General features: G+C 48.3%; 1 protein-coding gene across 2 annotated transcripts in view; it reads left to right on the forward strand.

Moving 5' to 3' along the window:
* The first annotated feature begins 424 nt into the window (after positions 1-424).
* The window catches only part of EXOC5 (exocyst complex component 5), a 99798-nt gene continuing 77893 nt past the window's right edge, over positions 425-22329 (forward strand). Inside the window, exons 1-6 of one of the 2 annotated variants that reach the window (XM_068129533.2) lie at positions 425-497; positions 11158-11252; positions 15625-15772; positions 17220-17414; positions 19591-19655; positions 19882-19910. In XM_068129533.2, coding sequence (XP_067985634.2) covers positions 474-497; positions 11158-11252; positions 15625-15772; positions 17220-17414; positions 19591-19655; positions 19882-19910 — 556 coding nt within the window. In that variant the 5' untranslated portion in view covers positions 425-473. The remainder of the gene's footprint in view (positions 498-11157; positions 11253-15624; positions 15773-17219; positions 17415-19590; positions 19656-19881; positions 19911-22329) is intronic. The other variant, XM_068129532.2, reaches the window with a different exon arrangement.

Consider the following 22329-nt stretch of genomic DNA (forward strand, 5'->3'; position numbering starts at 1 on the left):
AACTCGGAAAAACAAAAACAACATCGAAAGGAATATTGAGTAATGTTTAATGAAGAAAACAATAAAACAACAACGATAAAAAATGACAAACTGTAAAAGCCCAGGCTCAGATGGAATTCCAAACTTCTGGTTAAAACCCCGATATGTTGCTCTGTCTCCTCGCAACCATTGAAATTCGTTTAAAATACCTTTGGTCAATGTAGTATACTGCTTTATTCTACCAGGTGAACGCCCAGGGGGCGATGCCCCTATTATTATAGGTTTTGTGCTATACATTCCAGAGGAGCACTTTTGCACATCATCGATCGATACCCCTCGGACTTCGTTTTAATGACCATTTATGCTGTGGGCGTGTCCGATGTGTGGGCGTGTCCCACGCTTGGGGGGCGGTGCGTCGCCTCAATCCTCATCCATTCAGGTCCGTCCATAGCGCCGCCTCGCGCTGGGGCGAGTGTTCCGGGTCGAACATCACCATGGCCGCGCCAGAGCTGTTCGAGGTGAGTAGGCCGAGGCCTCGGGGTATGTTTGACACTCCGGCGGAAACCACGGTGTTTATCCCACTCGCGCGCCCGATTGGATTGGATTGGATTCCGACTCGATGTTGTTTTAAATTTTTGCTGGAAAAAAAAGAATATTTTATACTTTGGTTTCTCTTTTTCACCTTCAGAACAATTCCTTGGGGAAATCCCATTCGCTGTTATTGTGTGCAGGATGAGGTGAGGGTGAATGTTATTGTTAGGGTGGGTGAGGTGAGGGTGGGTGAGGTGAGGGTGAATGTTATTGTTAGGGGGGGTGAGGTGAGGGTGAATGTAAGGGTGGATGTTAGGGTAGGTGAGGGTGAATGTTATGCTGGGTGAGGTGAGGGTGAATGTTAGAATGGGTGAGGTGAGGGTGAATGTTAGGGTGGGTGAGGTGAGGGTGAATGTTAGGGTGAATGTTAGGATGGGTGAGGTGAGGGTGAATGTTAGAATGGGTGAGGTGAGGGTGAATGTTAGGGTGGGTGAGGTGAGGGTGAATGTTAGGGTGGGTGAGGTGAGGGTGAATGTTAGGGTGAATGTTAGGATGGGTGAGGTGAGGGTGAATGTTAGAATGGGTGAGGTGAGGGTGAATGTTAGGGTGGGTGAGGTGAGGGTGAATGTTAGGGTGGGTGAGGTGAGGGTGAATGTTAGGGTGGGTGAGGTGAGGGTGAATGTAAGGGTGGGTGAGGTGAGGGTGGGTGAGGTGATGGTGAATGTAAGGGTGGATGTTAGGGTAGGTGAGGGTGAATGTTATGCTGGGTGAGGTGAGGGTGAATGTTAGGATGGGTGAGGTGAGGGTGAATGTTAGAATGGGTGAGGTGAGGGTGAATGTTAGGGTGGGTGAGGTGAGGGTGAATGTTAGGGTGGGTGAGGTGAGGGTGAATGTTAGGATGGGTGAGGTGAGGGTGAATGTTAGAATGGGTGAGGTGAGGGTGAATGTTAGGGTGGGTGAGGTGAGGGTGAATGTTAGGGTGGGTGAGGTGAGGGTGAATGTTAGGGTGGGTGAGGTGATGGTGAATGTAAGGGTGGGTGAGGTGATGGTGAATGTAAGGGTGGGTGAGGTGAGGGTGAATGTAAGGGTGGGTGAGGTGAGGGTGAATGTTAGGGTGAATGTTAGGGTGGGTGAGGTGAGGGTGAATGTTATGCTGGGTGAGGTGAGGGTGAATGTTAGGATGGGTGAGGTGAGGGTGAATGTTAGGGTGGGTGTGAGGGTGAATGTTAGGGTGGGTGAGGTGAGGGTGAATGTTAGGGTGGGTGAGGTGAGGGTGAATGTTAGGGTGGGTGAGGTGAGGGTGAATGTTAGGGTGGGTGAGGTGAGGGTGGGTGAGGTGAGGGTGAGGGTGAATGTTAGGGTGGGTGTGAGGGTGAATGTTAGGGTGGGTGAGCTGAGGGTGAATGTTAGGGTGGGTGAGGTGAGGGTGAATGTTAGGGTGGGTGAGGTGAGGGTGAATGTCAGGGTGGGTGAGCAGAGGGTGAATGTATGGGTGGGTGAGGTGAGCGTGAATGTAAGGGTGGGTGAGGTGAGGGTGAATGTCAGGGTGGGTGAGGTGAGGGTGAATGTCAGGGTGGGTGAGGTGAGGGTGAATGTCAGGGTGGGTGAGGTGAGGGTGAATGTCAGGGTGGGTGAGGTGAGGGTGAATGTCAGGGTGGGTGAGGTGAGGGTGAATGTCAGGGTGGGTGAGGTGAGGGTGAATGTAAGGTTGGGTGAGGTGAGGGTGAATGTCAGGGTGGGTGAGGTGAGGGTGAATGTCAGGGTGGGTGAGGTGAGGGTGAATGTATGGGTGGGTGAGGTGAGTGTGAATGTAAGGGTGGGTGAGGTGAGGGTGAATGTCAGGGTGGGTGAGGTGAGGGTGAATGTTAGGATGGGTGAGGTGAGGGTGAATGTTAGAATGGGTGAAGTGAGGGTGAATGTTAGGGTGGGTGAGGTGAGGGTGAATGTTAGGGTGGGTGAGGTGAGGGTGAATGTTAGGATGGGTGAGGTGAGGGTGAATGTTAGAATGGGTGAGGTGAGGGTGAATGTTAGGGTGGGTGAGGTGAGGGTGAATGTTAGGGTGGGTGAGGTGAGGGTGAATGTTAGGGTGGGTGAGGTGAGGGTGGGTGAGGTGAGGGTGAATGTAAGGGTGGATGTTAGGGTAGGTGAGGGTGAATGTTATGCTGGGTGAGGTGAGGGTGAATGTTAGGATGGGTGAGGTGAGGGTGAATGTTAGAATGGGTGAGGTGAGGGTGAATGTTAGGGTGGGTGAGGTGAGGGTGAATGTTAGGGTGGGTGAGGTGAGGGTGAATGTTAGGATGGGTGAGGTGAGGGTGAATGTTAGAATGGGTGAGGTGAGGGTGAATGTTAGGGTGGGTGAGGTGAGGGTGAATGTTAGGGTGGGTGAGGTGAGGGTGAATGTTAGGGTGGGTGAGGTGATGGTGAATGTAAGGGTGGGTGAGGTGAGGGTGAATGTAAGGGTGGGTGAGGTGAGGGTGAATGTTAGGGTGAATGTTAGGGTGGGTGAGGTGAGGGTGAATGTTATGCTGGGTGAGGTGAGGGTGAATGTTAGGATGGGTGAGGTGAGGGTGAATGTTAGGGTGGGTGTGAGGGTGAATGTTAGGGTGGATGAGGTGAGGGTGAATGTTAGGGTGGGTGAGGTGAGGGTGAATGTTAGGGTGGGTGAGGTGAGGGTGAATGTTAGGGTGGGTGAGGTGAGGGTGGGTGAGGTGAGGGTGAATGTGGTGAGGGTGAATGTTAGGGTGGGTGAGGTGAGGGTGAGGGTGAATGTTAGGGTGAGGGTGAATGTTAGGGTGGGTGAGCTGAGGGTGAATGTTAGGGTGGGTGAGGTGAGGGTGAATGTTAGGATGGGTGAGGTGAGGGTGAATGTTAGAATGGGTGAGGTGAGGGTGAATGTTAGGGTGGGTGAGGTGAGGGTGAATGTTAGGGTGGGTGAGGTGAGGGTGAATGTTAGGGTGGGTGAGGTGATGGTGAATGTAAGGGTGGGTGAGGTGATGGTGAATGTAAGGGTGGGTGAGGTGAGGGTGAATGTAAGGGTGGGTGAGGTGAGGGTGAATGTTAGGGTGAATGTTAGGGTGGGTGAGGTGAGGGTGAATGTTATGCTGGGTGAGGTGAGGGTGAATGTTAGGATGGGTGAGGTGAGGGTGAATGTTAGGGTGGGTGTGAGGGTGAATGTTAGGGTGGGTGAGGTGAGGGTGAATGTTAGGGTGGGTGAGGTGAGGGTGAATGTTAGGGTGGGTGAGGTGAGGGTGAATGTTAGGGTGGGTGAGGTGAGGGTGGGTGAGGTGAGGGTGAGGGTGAATGTTAGGGTGGGTGTGAGGGTGAATGTTAGGGTGGGTGAGCTGAGGGTGAATGTTAGGGTGGGTGAGGTGAGGGTGAATGTTAGGGTGGGTGAGGTGAGGGTGAATGTCAGGGTGGGTGAGCAGAGGGTGAATGTATGGGTGGGTGAGGTGAGCGTGAATGTAAGGGTGGGTGAGGTGAGGGTGAATGTCAGGGTGGGTGAGGTGAGGGTGAATGTCAGGGTGGGTGAGGTGAGGGTGAATGTCAGGGTGGGTGAGGTGAGGGTGAATGTCAGGGTGGGTGAGGTGAGGGTGAATGTCAGGGTGGGTGAGGTGAGGGTGAATGTAAGGTTGGGTGAGGTGAGGGTGAATGTCAGGGTGGGTGAGGTGAGGGTGAATGTCAGGGTGGGTGAGGTGAGGGTGAATGTATGGGTGGGTGAGGTGAGTGTGAATGTAAGGGTGGGTGAGGTGAGGGTGAATGTCAGGGTGGGTGAGGTGAGGGTGAATGTTAGGATGGGTGAGGTGAGGGTGAATGTTAGAATGGGTGAAGTGAGGGTGAATGTTAGGGTGGGTGAGGTGAGGGTGAATGTTAGGGTGGGTGAGGTGAGGGTGAATGTTAGGATGGGTGAGGTGAGGGTGAATGTTAGAATGGGTGAGGTGAGGGTGAATGTTAGGGTGGGTGAGGTGAGGGTGAATGTTAGGGTGGGTGAGGTGAGGGTGAATGTTAGGGTGGGTGAGGTGAGGGTGGGTGAGGTGAGGGTGAATGTAAGGGTGGATGTTAGGGTAGGTGAGGGTGAATGTTATGCTGGGTGAGGTGAGGGTGAATGTTAGGATGGGTGAGGTGAGGGTGAATGTTAGAATGGGTGAGGTGAGGGTGAATGTTAGGGTGGGTGAGGTGAGGGTGAATGTTAGGGTGGGTGAGGTGAGGGTGAATGTTAGGATGGGTGAGGTGAGGGTGAATGTTAGAATGGGTGAGGTGAGGGTGAATGTTAGGGTGGGTGAGGTGAGGGTGAATGTTAGGGTGGGTGAGGTGAGGGTGAATGTTAGGGTGGGTGAGGTGATGGTGAATGTAAGGGTGGGTGAGGTGAGGGTGAATGTAAGGGTGGGTGAGGTGAGGGTGAATGTTAGGGTGAATGTTAGGGTGGGTGAGGTGAGGGTGAATGTTATGCTGGGTGAGGTGAGGGTGAATGTTAGGATGGGTGAGGTGAGGGTGAATGTTAGGGTGGGTGTGAGGGTGAATGTTAGGGTGGATGAGGTGAGGGTGAATGTTAGGGTGGGTGAGGTGAGGGTGAATGTTAGGGTGGGTGAGGTGAGGGTGAATGTTAGGGTGGGTGAGGTGAGGGTGGGTGAGGTGAGGGTGAATGTGGTGAGGGTGAATGTTAGGGTGGGTGAGGTGAGGGTGAGGGTGAATGTTAGGGTGAGGGTGAATGTTAGGGTGGGTGAGCTGAGGGTGAATGTTAGGGTGGGTGAGGTGAGGGTGAATGTTAGGGTGGGTGAGGTGAGGCTGAATGTTAGGGTGTGTGAGCTGAGGGTGAATGTTAGGGTGGGTGAGGTGAGGCTGAATGTTAGGGTGGGTGAGCTGAGGGTGAATGTTAGGGTGGGTGAGGTGAGGGTGAATGTTAGGGTGGGTGAGGTGAGGGTGAATGTTAGGGTGGGTGAGGTGAGGGTGAATGTCAGGGTGGGTGAGCAGAGGGTGAATGTATGTATGGGTGGGTGAGGTGAGCGTGAATGTAAGGGTGGGTGAGGTGAGGGTGAATGTCAGGGTGGGTGAGGTGAGGGTGAATGTCAGGGTGGGTGAGGTGAGGGTGAATGTCAGGGTGGGTGAGGTGAGGGTGAATGTCAGGGTGGGTGAGGTGAGGGTGAATGTAAGGTTGGGTGAGGTGAGGGTGAATGTCAGGGTGGGTGAGGTGAGGGTGAATGTCAGGGTGGGTGAGGTGAGGGTGAATGTATGGGTGGGTGAGGTGAGTGTGAATGTAAGGGTGGGTGAGGTGAGGGTGAATGTCAGGGTGGGTGAGTGAGGGTGAATGTCAGGGTGGGTGAGGTGAGGGTGAATGTAAGGTTGGGTGAGGTGAGGGTGAATGTCAGGGTGGGTGAGGTGAGGGTGAATGTTAGGGTGGGTGAGGTGAGGGTGAATGTTAGGGTGGGTGAGGTGAGGGTGAATGTCAGGGTGGGAGAGGTGAGGGTGAATGTCAGGGTGGGTGAGGTGAGGGTGAATGTTAGGGTGGGTGAGGTGAGGGTGAATGTTAGGGTGGGTGAGGTGAGCGGGGTGAGGTGAGGGTGAATGTAAGGGTGGGTGAGGTGAGGGTGAATGTTAGGGTGGGTGAGGTGAGGGTGGATGAGGTGAGGGTGAATGTAAGGGTGGGTGAGGTGAGGGTGAATGTAAGGGTGGGTGAGGTGAGGGTGAATGTAAGGGTGGGTGAGGTGAGTGTGAATGTAAGGGTGGGTGAGGTGAGTGTGAATGCCAGGGTGGGTGAGGTGAGGGTGAATGTAAGGGTGGGTGAGGTGAGTGTGAATGTAAGGGTGGGTGAGGTGAGGGTGAATGTAAGGGTGGGTGAGGTGAGGGTGAATGTAAGGGTGGGTGAGGTGAGTGTGAATGTAAGGGTGGGTGAGGTGAGTGTGAATGTAAGGGTGGGTGAGGTGAGGGTGAATGTTAGGGTGGGTGAGCAGAGGGTGAATGTATGGGTGGGTGAGCAGAGGGTGAATGTTAGGGTGGGTGAGCAGAGGGTGAATGTTAGGGTGGGTGAGCAGAGGGTGAATGTTAGGGTGGATGAGGTGAGGGTGAATGTTAGGGTGGATGAGGTGAGGGTGAATGTTAGGGTGGGTGAGGTGAGGGTGAATGTCAGGGTGGGTGAGGTGAGGGTGAATGTAAGGTTGGGTGAGGTGAGGGTGGGTGAGGTGAGTGTGAATGTAAGGGTGGGTGAGGTGAATGTAAGGGTGGGTGAGGTGAGGGTGAATGTTAGGGTGGGTGAGCAGAGGGTGAATGTATGGGTGGGTGAGCAGAGGGTGAATGTTAGGGTGGGTGAGCAGAGGGTGAATGTTAGGGTGGGTGAGCAGAGGGTGAATGTTAGGGTGGATGAGGTGAGGGTGAATGTTAGGGTGGATGAGGTGAGGGTGAATGTTAGGGTGGGTGAGGTGAGGGTGAATGTCAGGGTGGGTGAGGTGAGGGTGAATGTTAGGGTGGGTGAGGTGAGGGTGAATGTCAGGGTGGGTGAGGTGAGGGTGAATGTTAGGGTGGGTGAATGTCAGGGTGGGTGAGGTGAGGGTGAATGTTAGGGTGGGTGAGGTGAGGGTGAATGTTAGGGTGGGTGAGGTGAGGGTGAATGTAAGGGTGGGTGAGGTGAGGGTGAATGTTAGGGTGGGTGAGGTGAGGGTGAATGTTAGGGTGGGTGAGGTGAGGGTGAATGTTAGGGTGGGTGAGGTGAGGGTGAATGTTAGGGTGGGTGAGGTGAGGGTGAATGTTAGGGTGAGTGAGGTGAGGGTGAATGTTAGGGTGGGTGAGGTGAGGGTGAATGTGAGGGTGGGTGAGGTGAGGGTGAATGTTAGGGTGGGTGAGGTGAGGATGAATTTTAGGGTGGGTGAGGTGAGGGTGAATGTTAGCGTGGGTGAGGTGAGGGTGAATGTTAGGGTGGGTGAGGTGAGGGTGAATGTTAGGGTGGGTGAGGTGATGGTGAATGTAAGGGTGGGTGAGGTGATGGTGAATGTAAGGGTGGGTGAGGTGAGGGTGAATGTAAGGGTGGGTGAGGTGAGGGTGAATGTTAGGGTGAATGTTAGGGTGGGTGAGGTGAGGGTGAATGTTATGCTGGGTGAGGTGAGGGTGAATGTTAGGATGGGTGAGGTGAGGGTGAATGTTAGGGTGGGTGTGAGGGTGAATGTTAGGGTGGGTGAGGTGAGGGTGAATGTTAGGGTGGGTGAGGTGAGGGTGAATGTTAGGGTGGGTGAGGTGAGGGTGAATGTTAGGGTGGGTGAGGTGAGGGTGAATGTTAGGGTGGGTGAGGTGAGGGTGAATGTTAGGATGGGTGAGGTGAGGGTGAATGTTAGGGTGGGTGTGAGGGTGAATGTTAGGGTGGGTGAGGTGAGGGTGAATGTTAGGGTGGGTGTGAGGGTGAATGTTAGGGTGGGTGAGGTGAGGGTGAATGTTAGGGTGGGTGAGGTGAGGGTGAAAGTTAGGGTGGGTGAGCAGAGGGTGAATGTATGGGTGGGTGAGGTGAGCGTGAATGTCAGGGTGGGTGAGCAGAGGGTGAATGTATGGGTGGGTGAGCAGAGGGTGAATGTTAGGGTGGATGAGGTGAGGGTGAATGTTAGGGTGGGTGAGGTGAGGGTGAATTTTAGGGTGGGTGAGGTGAGGGTGAATGTTAGGGTGGGTGAGGTGAGAGTGAATGTTAGGGTGGGTGAGGTGGGGTGAATGTTAGGGTGGGTGAGGTGAGGGTGAATGTTAGGGTGGGTGAGGTGAGGGTGAATGTAATGCTGGATGAGGTGAGGATGAATGTAAGGGTGGGTGAGGTGAGGGTGAATGTTAGGGGGGTGGGTGAGGTGAAGGTGAATGTGAGGGTGAATGTAAGGGTGGGTGAGGTGAGGGTGAATGTATGGGTGGGTGAGGTGAGGGTGAATGTTAGGGTGGGTGAGGTGAGGGTGAATGTAAGGTTATGTGAGGTGAGGGTGAAAGTAAGGTTGGGTGAGGTGAGGGTGAATGTAAGGGTGGGTGAGGTGAGGGTGAATGTAAGGGTGGGTGTGGTGAGGGTGAATGTAAGGGTGGGTGAGGGTGGGTGAGGGTGAATGTAAGGGTGGGTGAGGTGAGTGTGAATGTAAGGGTGGGTGAGGTGAGTGTGAATGTAAGGGTGGGTGAGGTGAGTGTGAATGTAAGGGTGGGTGAGGTGAGGGTGAATGTTAGGGTGGGTGAGGTGAGGGTGAATGTAATGCTGGATGAGGTGAGGATGAATGTAAGGGTGGGTGAGGTGAGGGTGAATGTTAGGGGGGTGGGTGAGGTGAAGGTGAATGTGAGGGTGAATGTAAGGGTGGGTGAGGTGAGGGTGAATGTATGGGTGGGTGAGGTGAGGGTGAATTTTAGGGTGGGTGAGGTGAGGGTGAATGTAAGGTTATGTGAGGTGAGGGTGAAAGTAAGGTTGGGTGAGGTGAGGGTGAATGTAAGGGTGGGTGAGGTGAGGGTGAATGTAAGGGTGGGTGTGGTGAGGGTGAATGTAAGGGTGGGTGAGGGTGAATGTAAGGGTGGGTGAGGTGAGTGTGAATGTAAGGGTGGGTGAGGTGAGTGTGAATGTAAGGGTGGGTGAGGTGAGTGTGAATGTAAGGGTGGGTGAGGTGAGTGTGAATATAAGGGTGGGTGAGGTGAGGGTGAATGTAAGGGTGGGTGAGGTGAGTGTTAATGTAAGGGTGGGTGAGGTGAGGGTGAATGTAAGGGTGGGTGAGGTGAGTGTGAATGTAAGGGTGTGTGAGGTGAGGGTGAATGTAAGGGTGGGTGAGGTGAGTGTGAATGTAAGGGTGGGTGAGGTGAGTGTGAATGTAAGGGTGGGTGAGGTGAGGGTGAATGTAAGGGTGGGTGAGGTGAGGGTGAATGTTAGGGGGGTGGGTGAGGTGAAGGTGAATGTGAGGGTGAATGTAAGGGTGGGTGAGGTGAGGATGAATGTATGGGTGGGTGAGGTGAGGGTGAATGTTAGGGTGGGTGAGGTGAGGGTGAATGTAAGGTTATGTGAGGTGAGGGTGAAAGTAAGGTTGGGTGAGGTGAGGGTGAATGTAAGGGTGGGTGAGGTGAGGGTGAATGTAAGGGTGGGTGTGGTGAGGGTGAATGTAAGGGTGGGTGAGGTGAGGGTGGGTGAGGGTGAATGTAAGGGTGGGTGAGGTGAGTGTGAATGTAAGGGTGGGTGAGGTGAATGTAAGGGTGGGTGAGGTGAGTGTGAATGTAAGGGTGGGTGAGGTGAGTGTGAATGTAAGGGTGGGTGAGGTGAGGGTGAATGTAAGGGTGGGTGAGGTGAGTGTTAATGTAAGGGTGGGTGAGGTGAGGGTGAATGTAAGGGTGGGTGAGGTGAGTGTGAATGTAAGGGTGTGTGAGGTGAGGGTGAATGTAAGGGTGGGTGGGTGAGGTGAGTGTGAATGTAAGGGTGGGTGAGGTGAGTGTGAATGTAAGGGTGGGTGAGGTGAGGGTGAATGTAAGGGTGGGTGAGGTGAGTGTGAATGTAAGGGTGGGTGAGGTGAGGGTGAATGTAAGGGTGGGTGAGGTGAGGGTGGGTGAGGTGAGTGTGAATGTAAGGGTGTGTGAGGTGAGTGTGAATGTAAGGGTGTGTGAGGTGAGTGTGAATGTAAGGGTGTGTGAGGTGAGGGTGAATGTAAGGGTGGGTGAGGTGAGTGTGAATGTAAGGGTGGGTGAGGTGAGTGTGAATGTAAGGGTGGGTGAGGTGAGGGTGAATGTAAGGGTGGGTGAGGTGAGTGTGAATGTAAGGGTGGGTGAGGTGAGTGTGAATGTAAGGGTGGGTGAGGTGAGGGTGAATGTAAGGGTGGGTGAGGTGAGTGTGAATGTAAGGGTGTGTGAGGTGAGTGTGAATGTAAGGGTGTGTGAGGTGAGGGTGAATGTAAGGGTGGGTGAGGTGAGTGTGAATGTAAGGGTGGGTGAGGTGAGTGTGAATGTAAGGGTGGGTGAGGTGAGTGTGAATGTAAGGGTGGGTGAGGTGAGGGTGAATGTAAGGGTGGGTGAGGTGAGGGTGAATGTAAGGGTGGGTGAGGTGAGTGTGAATGTAAGGGTGGGTGAGGTGAGGGTGAATGTAAGGGTGGGTTAGGTGAGTGTGAATGTAAGGGTGGGTGAGGTGAGTGTGAATGTAAGGGTGGGTGAGGTGAGGGTGAATGTAAGGGTGGGTGAGGTGAGTGTGAATGTAAGGGTGGGTGAGGTGAGGTGAGTGTGAATGTAAGGGTGGGTGAGGTGAGGTGAGTGTGAATGTAAGGGTGGGTGAGGTGAGTGTGAATGTAAGGGTGGGTGAGGTGAGGTGAGGGTGAATGTAAGCTTGGGCGAAATTTGGTGGACAGGATGGGTGTGTAGCACAGACAAAATGATTAGATGTTGGTGAAGATCCGGATCCGGCTACTATAATTTTTTAGGTGATTCTTCACCATTGAGAGATGGGCCAAAAATTATATATCGCACAAAGAAATCGTGGATGGATTCGGATGAAACCTGGACAACAGGTTGGGTGTGTGACGAGAACAAAGTGATGTGGATTTTGGTTCAGGTCTGGATTCCGATCCGGCCTATCAGTGGATACAAAACATAAACTGTTCAGCATGGCGGAGGTTTGTTCTCTGCTAAGTGTTGTTCTAGTTTGATGATGTTGTTCTCAGAGGTATCCTTCCTGCTTCCTCACCTCTTCAGGAGCCTTTTAATGCAGATGATTACGTGGAGCGCCTGGCATGGCGCTGCACCGGCGTCGGCATCAAGGAGGGAGGTGATCATTTTGACCCAAAAAGGTACTGAATTTGGTGAGCCCCTCCCCCTTTTACACAGACACAGACATAGACACAGACATAGACACACACACACATTTTCATGCTGGTCCTTTGCTGCGTTTCTGCATACATTAAAGCCCTGGGTGGTATATTGAAAGTATAGTTGTTTTGGCTCTAAGGGGGTAAAAGAGAGATATTCCAAGTTTAAACTGAATTATTGCATAGTGCGTATTGTTTCGTTGTGTCTGATGTTCATGTGAGCAGATATCCGTTGAGTGTATAGAGAGATGTCCAATACATGTTCTTTTTCTGCTTCTCCTCGCTGTCTACATCAATTTCCAATAGCACGAAGAAAACTGTTCTCGGTCATTTATTCCATGCGTTCGGTACAGCAGCTTTGCTCTCTTCCCAAACGTCCGGAGTAATCTCCTAAAAGCTGCCTCAAATCGTCTTTGTGCCACACAGTCAGCACCAGAAGGAACTCCATCATCATTGGGAGCGACATAATTTGAGGTGCTCAAGCACGAGCGCGCCGAGAGTCTGAGTCGCCGAGAGACAGAGACAGAGATAGAGAGCCTCCGTCTGGGTAAATGAGTCTTCCTGCTTGGGAAAAGTCTCCCTGAGAGCTTGCGCTGTCCGCACACTTGTCCATCCGGCTTCGTCTTTTGCATTCACTTTTGTTCTTACGTCTTTCACTTTCGCTTCCCTTGTTTGTTTGTTTGTTTTTTTTTTTTTGGTATACATAATCGAGGCTCGTGAAAGAGCTAACATTTATCACACAAACAAATCAAACAGACAAATAAACAAAGTATATAAAAAGGGGAGAGGTAGACAAGATGGGGAGAGAAGGGGAAGCACATAAACACAACATTTGCGAGGGACATCGGGAATGTGTGGGAGGGAGAGGGCTTGGGGGGAGGCAGCGTGGGAAGGGGGGGGGGGGCGGTGGGAGAAGTATAAACACAAGGACACCAAGGACTTCCAGGAAAGAAGTTGGTATTTCAAAAAAGAGGATTTGGGGTGAAATTAGTGGGGGTAGAAAAGATCAAGGTTTTGGATGGGGCAAGATAAGAGATGGTGGTGAACAGCTGTTTCAAAGACCTGGAGGGAGGAGTGGGATTGAAGGGAGTGGGGGAGTTTGTTCCAGAGGTGGGAGAAAAGAGGAATGAAAGAGTGAAGGTGAGCAGAGAGTCTTGATTTTGGCAGTTTAACCATAAGAGGGTTGCAGCAGATCTTATGCGACCTTTAGGAATATTTGGGGGACAGAGCCCAGAGGGAGCTGGGGGAGCAAGGCCGGAGAGGAGTCGGTAGAAGACGGAAAGACCACCAACCTGTCTGCGGTGAGTAAGTGAAAGGCCCTCGGAGGTAGCTTCATCACGGGAGATTCCAATGATTCTGAACGCTTTGGTTTCAACAGCGTGAAGACGAGCGAGGTGTGAGGCAGGAGCACCAGCCCAGAGGGGAGACCAGTAAGCTCCTTTTGTTCTTTTATCTTTCATTTTCCCTCTCGCACTCACACCTCTTTCACTTCCCACCCTTGTACATTTTCGACTTGCTTCCCGTTCGCTGCACTCCCTCAATCTGGCTTCATCGGCAGACCCTTTCACCTCGTCCACATCGAGGGTTTTAAATTTTATGTTCGTGTAATTTTTTCCTTGTATACATAGTCGAGGCTCATGGAAAAAGCTGGTACTAGGACACTGAATGGATCAGGATGCAACAGGACAAAAGGAACAGCAGAGAGAGGGGGGAACACCAACAGCAGAGTAGAAAACCAAGATAGAGAGAGGTGGAAAAACAATGGGTTTGGGGAGGAACGGGGGGGGAAAATAGGATGCATGGGGTGGACAGGAGGGAAACTGGAAATTTGGAAGGATGAAGGATGAGCGTAGGGCATTAACGAGGGTACAAAGAAAGGATCATGTTTTTTGATTGGGGACGATCTAAGATGGTGGTGAACAGCTGTCTTGAAGACCTGAAGGAAAGAATTACCAGATTGAAGAGGTTGTGGAAGTTGGTTCCACAGGCAGGGAGGGGGTGGGGGGGGGGGGGGAAGTAATGAGTGGAGATGATCAGTGATCCTGGATTTATTTAGTTTTACCAGAAGGGGGTTGATTGTGGACTGTGACACCTTCAGAAACCTGGGAGGGACAAAGCACTGAAAGAGTAGAGGGTGCAAGACCAGAAAGGAGGTGGTAGAAGTCGGTGACCACCGACCTGTCTATGATGGTGAGTGATAGACCCATACACTCGGCGTCAGCGTGGTAGATTCCAATTATCTTGAAGGCCTTGGTTTCCATGATGTCAAGCTGAGAAAGGTGTGAGGCAGGGGAGCTGGCCCATAGGGGAGAGCAGTTCTCCATCAAGCTGCACATGAAAGCCTTGCAGGTGAATAGGAGTTCAGGTGTGCCAAGGAAGGACTTTGTACGACTGAGGATGCCTAGTCTGCAGCAGGCTTTGGAGGCCAATTTTGAAATGTGGTTTGCCAAAGAAAGATCATGGGTAAGAGTGAGACTCAGGATTTTGAATGCCTGAACCTCCTCAAGAGGGTTGCTAAGTAGATAGGATGGTTTGCTAGGTGGTCCTTTCAGAGAGAGATACAATACATTAGATTTGTCAGAATTGAAAGACATGTAATAATATTCTAAGTGTTTGAACATCTTGTGATTTATCATGGTCTGAAGAGACGGAAGAGGTTGCAGCCTGCCTCTCTGAAGGATGAAGGATGTCATGGCAGAGGGTGGAGTCATCAGCAAATGGATAAAGGGGATTTTCACGAGAAGCATAGATTAATTGATGATGCATAGATCGAGATTCATTGATGAAGATCAAGAATAGGACTGGGCCCAGAAGACTGCCTTGGGACCCTCCAGACTTGACAGAGAGGAGATTAAAGGATTCGTTGAGAGCCACACGTTGGCTACGAGAGTAGAAGTCTGCAATCCATGTGTGGAGTTAGCCTTGGATGCCATAGGCATGGAGTTTGGAGAGTAATCTGGGATGCCAGACTGTATCACAAGCACGAGATATGTCCAGAGAGACGGCCCTGATCTTGTGTCGGGCTTTGAGGGCCAACATCCATTGTTGGGAGAGTATAAGCACCAGGCCAAGGTGGAGTGACCTGGTCTGCAACCAAATTGGTGATTTGAGATGAGGTTGTTGGAGGCGAGGAAGGATTTCATATCAACTGTGATGATGGTTTCCATGACCTTGCTGCTGATTAGAAGCAAGCTGAACATTCGCGCCGTCGGATCCTTGTACTGTCACTCTACGAACATTCGTGTCAACAACCTGCACAGTCTGCACAGCGAACGTTGCAACACCGAGGGAGGAACCGCAATGGAGTGTGGTGGTGTGTGGACCAAAGCTCCATCTTGTACCAAAAACTTTGGGCTGCCCTTGCTCAACTAGGCTAGTGCGAGATGTGCAGTGGCTCGACATGTCCCCATCTTCTTTCTTCCTTTTCTCTCACCTCCATCTTGCTCCCTTGCCCATCTCTCCCTTCAGCATTGGATGCATGTTTGGTGCCAAAGTTAATGTTGAATGTTAAGTGACAGTACAAGGACCTGATGGCACGCTTCGCTTCGGGGTAAGGGGAATGTATGCATGCTCTTCACATATGATCGTGAATTGCCTCACCTGTAAATGCGTGCATTATCAAGTAACGCCTTGTTTATTAAGAATTCTTATCCTGACTTATCTTGTCTGTTTTGATGGCAGGGTGCAGCGTAAGGCAACTGAGGGGTTGATTGCTCAGTTTTTAGATTGGCTCATAGATTGCAGGAAGTGGCACATAACGTTAATTCGCTCGGCCAATTAACATTTGTTGCGTTGCACCACACTCCCGTTGCTCGGCACCATATGCCATCCGCGATCATCTCACCGGTAACGGTGATGCGACGCTGGGTGCGTGGAGCCGACCGGAGATGAGCGGCTCGGCAGACGCATTCTCCTTCTCGTTCAGCTCTTGTGTCCGTAGCAAGGTTTTCATTGTATCCAGGAACGTCATCCAAAACTAGAATGTTGGTGACTACTTTGCACAACCCAAATCTTTGAAATCTGTCAGTAGCGGGAGTAAACAATGTGATATATCGTGAGATTTTGAACATGTCTGGAAGATCAAGTTTCTCCGCTTGTTCATGCTCGCCAATGTTGCCTTCAGTTGATCCCATACAAGTTAGCATTGGGAGCTGGCAGGTGTCTACTCAATTGAGGTACATATTTGGGGTAGATCAAAAAGCACTGAGCTGTACGTATATTAATTCAGGTGTCACTTGACGTTGTTGTCTTCTCCATTCTGAAGATTTCTGGATGCAATACCAATCCTCTAATTCTAAGTACAAATCCAACTTGACTGAAGCTTGGCGCTTCAAGGTATTACTTGTTTTTGCAGGCTTTTGGAAGAGTTCACTTGCCACATCCAGGATCTGAAACTGCTCGATGACCGCATCCAGCGCAAGGTGGAGAAACTGGAGCAGTCTTGCCAGAAAGAGGCACGGGAATACGCACGGCATGTGGAGGAGCTGTTGAAGAGCAATCAGGTATGGTTCGTTTAAAGTTAAATCTAGTGAATGTCTTTCATTATAAATTCACCATAACGGAAGCTTGTAAAATCACCCCCTTTTCCCCCCTAAGTGCTGTATTTTGTTGTGCATTGGTCATGTGACTCAGCATGTGCAGTGTGTGCAGTCCCCTGATTGGCTGTTAGTTTGGCTTCCACTTTTCCACACCGTACAAATTGTGTTGTCACCTTCCATAAAAGCTTCTACCCCACTCACAGCTACATCCTTGGAATTTGGAAATATGTAATGATGGAATGATTTTATTTTTTTGACAGGAGTTAGGTTCGTGTGGAAAATATACAAACCTGGTGCCTGAGTTGAAGCAAGTCACAGTTTTTATTTATTAGCAAATGTACCTGGGCTGATTTGTCTCATTCATTTAGAGAGGACCATCAGTACCATTGTATATGGTCGAGCCTTTTGGAGAAACTATGGGATTTCTGTCTTCCAGCAAATGTTGGCAAACAGGACAGCCAGTTGGAATTCCATTTCCTTTAAAGGATGAAAAGCTCCAAGATGCTGCTTTTTTCCATACACGTCGTGAGCCCGTCGGTTTGTGAGATGTTGTGTTGTTGATGATTAGTCCCGGTCAATTCTGCTCGAACAGGCCTGCGGCACTGTGATAGCCGACCGATCTCCCGGGAGCGACCCAAAGATCCCTCACATCTATGATGTTGGATTCTTCCTCTTCTGAGATATCGTGGTGATTCCAATGGTGATTCAAACCTATGAATGAACTGCTCGCTGTGGAAGCGAGTTCTTCTCTCCTATAACGAGCTCGCCAATAACCGTTCAAATAATATGGTCGGACCGCGCAACTTTACACCCTGTTTCAATAGGTCGATTATTTAAAAAAAAAGATTGTCGGAACATTTTCACGTCGATCGTGTCATGGGGCTGGAATTTCCCATTTCACTCGCATAAGTGAGTAGGCCAAGAGACATGTCGACCCGACTTGTGTCCACAATAAAGGCAACGTCTGTTGCTGTTTTGAATTGAAAGGAGTGTGCCACTGAAACCTCACTGACATTGTTGTCTTTTATTTATTTATTTATTTATTTCTTCTTGCTTTGTAACTGAATCTTCTTAAAATTTACAAAATTTGTTTGATGATTTAAAGTGGAAACTTGAATGTTCATTTTTATAATATCTTTACCCGAGGAACCAGGGCAATAGGCCAGTCAAGCCTTCGTGACTTCTTCTTTGTGAATCAGAATGGAATCTTCATATCTTCAAACAATATTTATTGAATTAAAACTTCATATTCATTTTAAAAAATTCGTTTTGCAGGTAGATACCTCGTAGGGTCGAAGCAGATGTAATTCATTGTGTGGGAGCAACACTGCACTGCACAGTCGTGTATTGGATTGGGCCATTGTGATTGTTTTTCTTGTAGAATAACATTATTAATGTTTTGTGTGTACAGGTGGCATTTAAGCATTTCCAGGAGCTGGATGACCATATTAGCAATGTGGCCACAAAGGTGTGCCACCTCGGCGACCAGCTTGAGGGCGTGAATGCTCCGCGGCAGCGTGCTGTGGAGGCGCAGAGCCTCATGAAGTACTTTAACGAGTTTTTGAACGGCAGCATTAGCTCAGAAGTGTTTTCCAACCGCAACAAGGTGCCATTTTATTTTCTCACTTTTGATGGTTTTGTTTATTTCTCTTCATTGCTTTATCGTGGATTTCTGTCAATCATCATGAGTAAATGAGTCGTGTCGGTTCTCTGACAACTCGACAGATTAGTGGTCACAGCTGACTCGCAGCAGGTGCACAGTGCCTTCAGAAAGTATTCATACCCCCTTCACGTTTTACACATTTTCTAGGTACAGCCTGAATTAAAAATGGATTCAATTGCGATTTTCTTTTCATCACTGTTCCACACATAAAACATAATGCCAGTGAAAATTTATTTTTAGAAATTCTTACAAATTAATTAAAAATGAAAAGCTGAAATGTCTTGAGTCAATAAGTATTCAACCTCTTTACTATGACTCTCCAAATTGAACTCAGGTGCATCCACTTTCCTTTGATCAGCCTTGGGATGTCTCTTCAACTTGATTGGAGTCCATCTGTGGCCAATTCAATTGATTGGACATGATTTAAAAAGAAACTTACCTTTCTGTATAAGGTCCGACAGTTTACAGTGCATGTCAGAGCAGAAACTCTACCATGAAGGACAAGGAACTGTCCGTATAGCTCAGAGATAGAATTGTGAGGAGGCATAGATCTGGGGGAGGGTATAAAACAATTTATTGTGTTTAAAGTTCCCAAGAGCAAAGTGAGCTCCATCATTAGGAAATGGAAAGAATATGGAACTACCCCAACTCTTCCTAAAGCTGGCTGTCTGACCAAACGATGGGAGAACCTGCCGGAAGGACAACAGTGTCTGAACTCTGAAGCACTTCACAAATCTAAGCTTTATGGGAGAGTGGCCAGACGGAAGCCACTCCTGAGAAAAAGGCACATGACAGCATGCCTGGAGTTTGCAAAAAGGCACATGAAAAACTCCGAGAGCAAGTTGGAGTTTTTCTCACAAGAAATCACGAGAAAAGAAACCACGAGCTCGTGAGATACTCATGAGATAAACTTGAACTATTTGGCCGGAATGCAAAGTGCAACATCTGGCGGAAACAGAACACAGCTCATCACCCATCTAACACCATCCCTGCCGTGATGCATAGTGGTGGCAGCATCATGCTATGGGGATGCTTTTCAGCGTCCGCGATTGGGAGACTTGTGGGGATAGAGGGAGCAATTAATGGAGCTAAATACAGGCAAATCCTTGAGGAGAACCTGCTTCAGAGTGCAAAAGACCTTTAGACTACTGCGAATATTTATGTGTCAACAGGACAGTGGCCCCAAGCATACAGCCAAAGCAACACTGCCATGGCTTCAGAACAAGGACTGAAAGTCATTGAGTGGCCAGCCAAAGCCCAGACTTTAATCCCATTGAGAATCTGTGGAAAGACTTGAAGATTGCTGTTCACCGACGCTCCCTATCCAAGTTGACAGAGCTTGAGCAAATCTACAAGGAAGAATGACAGAAACTCCCCCAATCCAGATGTGCAAAGCCGATACAGACATACCCAAGAAGACTCAAAGATGTAATCGCTGCCAAATGTGCTGCGAAGTATTGACAGGGTTGAATACCTATGTAAATTCGATATTTCTGTATTTCATTTTTTTTCTTTTTTGTAAAATAAAAAATACACTTTTATAGGCTTCCCCAGATCTGTGCCTCGACACAATCCTGTCTCTGAGCTCTGTAGGCAGTTCCTTTGACCTCATGGCTTGATTTTTGCTCTGATATGCATCGTCAGCTGTGAGACCTTATATAGACAGGTGTGTGCCTTTCCAAATCATGTCCAATCAATTGAATTTACCACAGGTGGATTCCAATCAAGGTGTAGAAACATCTCAAAGATGATCATGAGAAATGGGAGGCACCTGAGCTAAATTTCAAGTGTCATAGCAAAGGGTATGAATACTTATGTAAATGTGATATTTCAGTTTTTTCTTTTTAATAAATTTGCAAAACTTTCTAAAATCCTGTTTTCTCTTTGTCATTATGGGGTATTGAGTGTAGATTGATGAGGGAAAAAATGAATTTAAACGATTTCAGCATGAGGCTGCAACATAACAAAATGTGAAAAAAGTGAAGGGGTCTGAATACTTTCTGAATGCACTGTGGATACTTAACAAATTTCCCCCATCACCAGTGACGATGCCATATTACATAATAAAATGCACATGTCGGTACTGTAACTTTTTAATTGTTCTGGTGGGTCTTCGTAGATCCAAGATGCCGCTGACATCATCCAGAAGTTGCATCTCATTGCACAAGAGCTGCCTTTTGAAAGGTGTTTGCACATGCGTTGAGCCACACGTTATCTGTGTCGACCTCTCGACTCGTTCTGTATTTGCAACCACCTCGTGTGTCCTTCGTAACCAATAGTTTCTGCCTAAGTTCAAATTTAAAGCTTAATTCATTTTTGTGCTAAGCATAATTGCATGAAGATTTAATATTTTTATGAAATGTGTTTGGTAAAATTGAAGTAAATTGCTGCCTTTTCATTTTGTTTTTAGGTTTTCTGGAGTGAAGGGCCGAATTGCCAGTACGTTGCTGTACCTCACACCTGCACTCATTTACTTGATAACACCACACACTATGTTGAACAGGCTCTTTCTTGAATACCTTCTTGCATGCTTTATTTTCCTCCTCATAAAACTGCCAGCATTTAACAATGATAATAAAAATAATAATAATAATAACAATAATAATAATAATAACAACTAGAACTGTGAGCAGTGATAATAGGCTTCCAGGAAAAATGGCCGCCATACCATATGACTGATTACTTCATCATTTTCAATAAATTTTCCTCATGGATAGTCGATCATATCTGTAAATTTTGGTTTGGATTGGTTAAGCGGCTCAGGATATTTGGATTTTCAATTTTTTTTCTCTTAAATCTAAGATGGCCACCATACCACATGACTGATGATTCCATAGTTCAGAATCATTTTTCTTCATGGGGAGTTGATCTTACAAATGAAATTTCGTATTAATCCGTTCAGCAGTTCTGGAGAAAAACATGTTTAAAGGTTTTCCTTAAATCAAATATTCCTGCCATATTATGTGACTTATGACATCGTTGTTGAAAATTATTTTTCCCACATCCATAGTTGATCATATGTATGACATTAAAGTTTATGACGTCATAGGCAATGGCAGCCAATGTAAGTCAAAATTGCAAAAACAAAATTCATGATTCACGAAGTTACGTTGGTATATATAACGAGTTAAAGTTTCATAGAGCTCGCTATTACGGTTTTCTCGGAAGTGTCTCCACAATTTATTTTGAGAATAATAATCCTGACAAGAACAACAGGCTTCCAGTGGGAACCTCACCGGAAGCCTAACAATCAATAATAATAGTCACTACAACTCCAAGCAGTGCTGTCGGCTTCCAAGTAGTCCAAATCTGCCACACACGTGGAGCCCCATTCATACGTTTTTCTGGGAAAATGGAGCCCAAGTTCATTTTCGGCAGGAGAGAATACATAAAGCATCCCATAACAATCCATCCATTGTACCAAAACTTGTTCAGTGATAGTAACTTGATCAGAGTGTTCAGTGATAATAATGACTTCGATAAAGGTAAAATTTTAGAGGCCATTTTACCTCGTGGATATCATTTAAAATCTTATAATTGTGAAATAAAATCCATCTTTCCACAAATTACAGTAAAACCTGAGACATGGGGCATTCAATGATATTTTACAATTTGGTGAGAGTCGAACTTCATGGGCCATTTTTACCTCAGAATTCATGGCCATGCTCATGCGACAATTTCAACACGTGACCAGCTTCCACTTTTTAGAGCAGAAGGTTTACACCCACATTTCAATAAGGCCTAGGGGTACTTTAGCTGTCTGCCAAATTTCATGATTGCTTTAGTAGTTCTGGAGAATATTGTTTTATGTTTGAGACAGAATCCAAGATGTCCACCAATACAGGACAGAATTCTAAAAAACAAAATCGTTTAGATCAAGTTACAAGGGTGTGCTATAAACATGTGCAAATTGGCATATCCAGCTGTAAATATTTATTTATTTATTAATTAATTAATCATTTTAAAATTATACTTAGGCAGTTATATAATAAAAAAATAACCACCTTTAGAGGCCATTTTTCCCCGCAAAGCGGGGGTTGGCCTTTTTCGGGCACCGTGGTTGTTGTTGTTTTTTTGGTCCCCTTTTTGAAGCAATGTTTTATAGCCGGATGCCCTTCCTGACGCCAACCCTTTTTGCCACCTTTAACGACAAACAGGGAATTACCAGTGAACTGGTACTCAATTAGCCGACCTCGGAAGGATGACAGGCTGAGTCAACCCCCCTGGCGTTAATTCAGCGATTGACCGGGATTCGAACCCAGGATCCTAGGATCCTAAGCCGGCACCCTAGCCACTAGCCCAACACCAGGGTTCACGCAAGATCTTTTTGCGCAAGACCGAAAAATAGGGCGTATCGTTCATTCTTTTCAGGAAAGCACCAAATTTGGCACAGATGTAGTATGGACCTATACAATTGTTTTCCTGAGGGGCGCTCAAAAATTCAGAACCCCTGGTGGCCGCCATATTGAATTTCAACATGACCGCCCTTTGTGACCTATTTCCCTCAATAACTTCTATACTATGAGCGATAACACCACAGTTCCAGTGTCTTACCCCATGTTTTCATGGTCTCTGAATCCAATGGGATCAATTGCATAAAGATTGGCATCCATCATCTTTAATTTCAAGATGGCCGCCATGGTGTTTCCATTTTCCTTGAATCTCTCAAAGTATTTTAGGTAAAATTTCAATTCCAAGTGATACACATTGTTTTATTGGTCTCTGATAACAATGGAATGGTATTAATTAATCAAAGTTACACACAGTTGCAGTTTTAACTTAAAATATTGTGGGCACTTGAAAGGTGGAGGCTCTCGCACAGACGCGTAGTACTACAAGCACTGTCCATCGCAGTCAC

This window comes from Myxine glutinosa, chromosome 9 (assembly GCF_964187855.1).
Source record: "Myxine glutinosa chromosome 9, kmMyxGlut1.1, whole genome shotgun sequence".
Lineage (NCBI taxonomy): Eukaryota > Metazoa > Chordata > Myxini > Myxiniformes > Myxinidae > Myxine > Myxine glutinosa.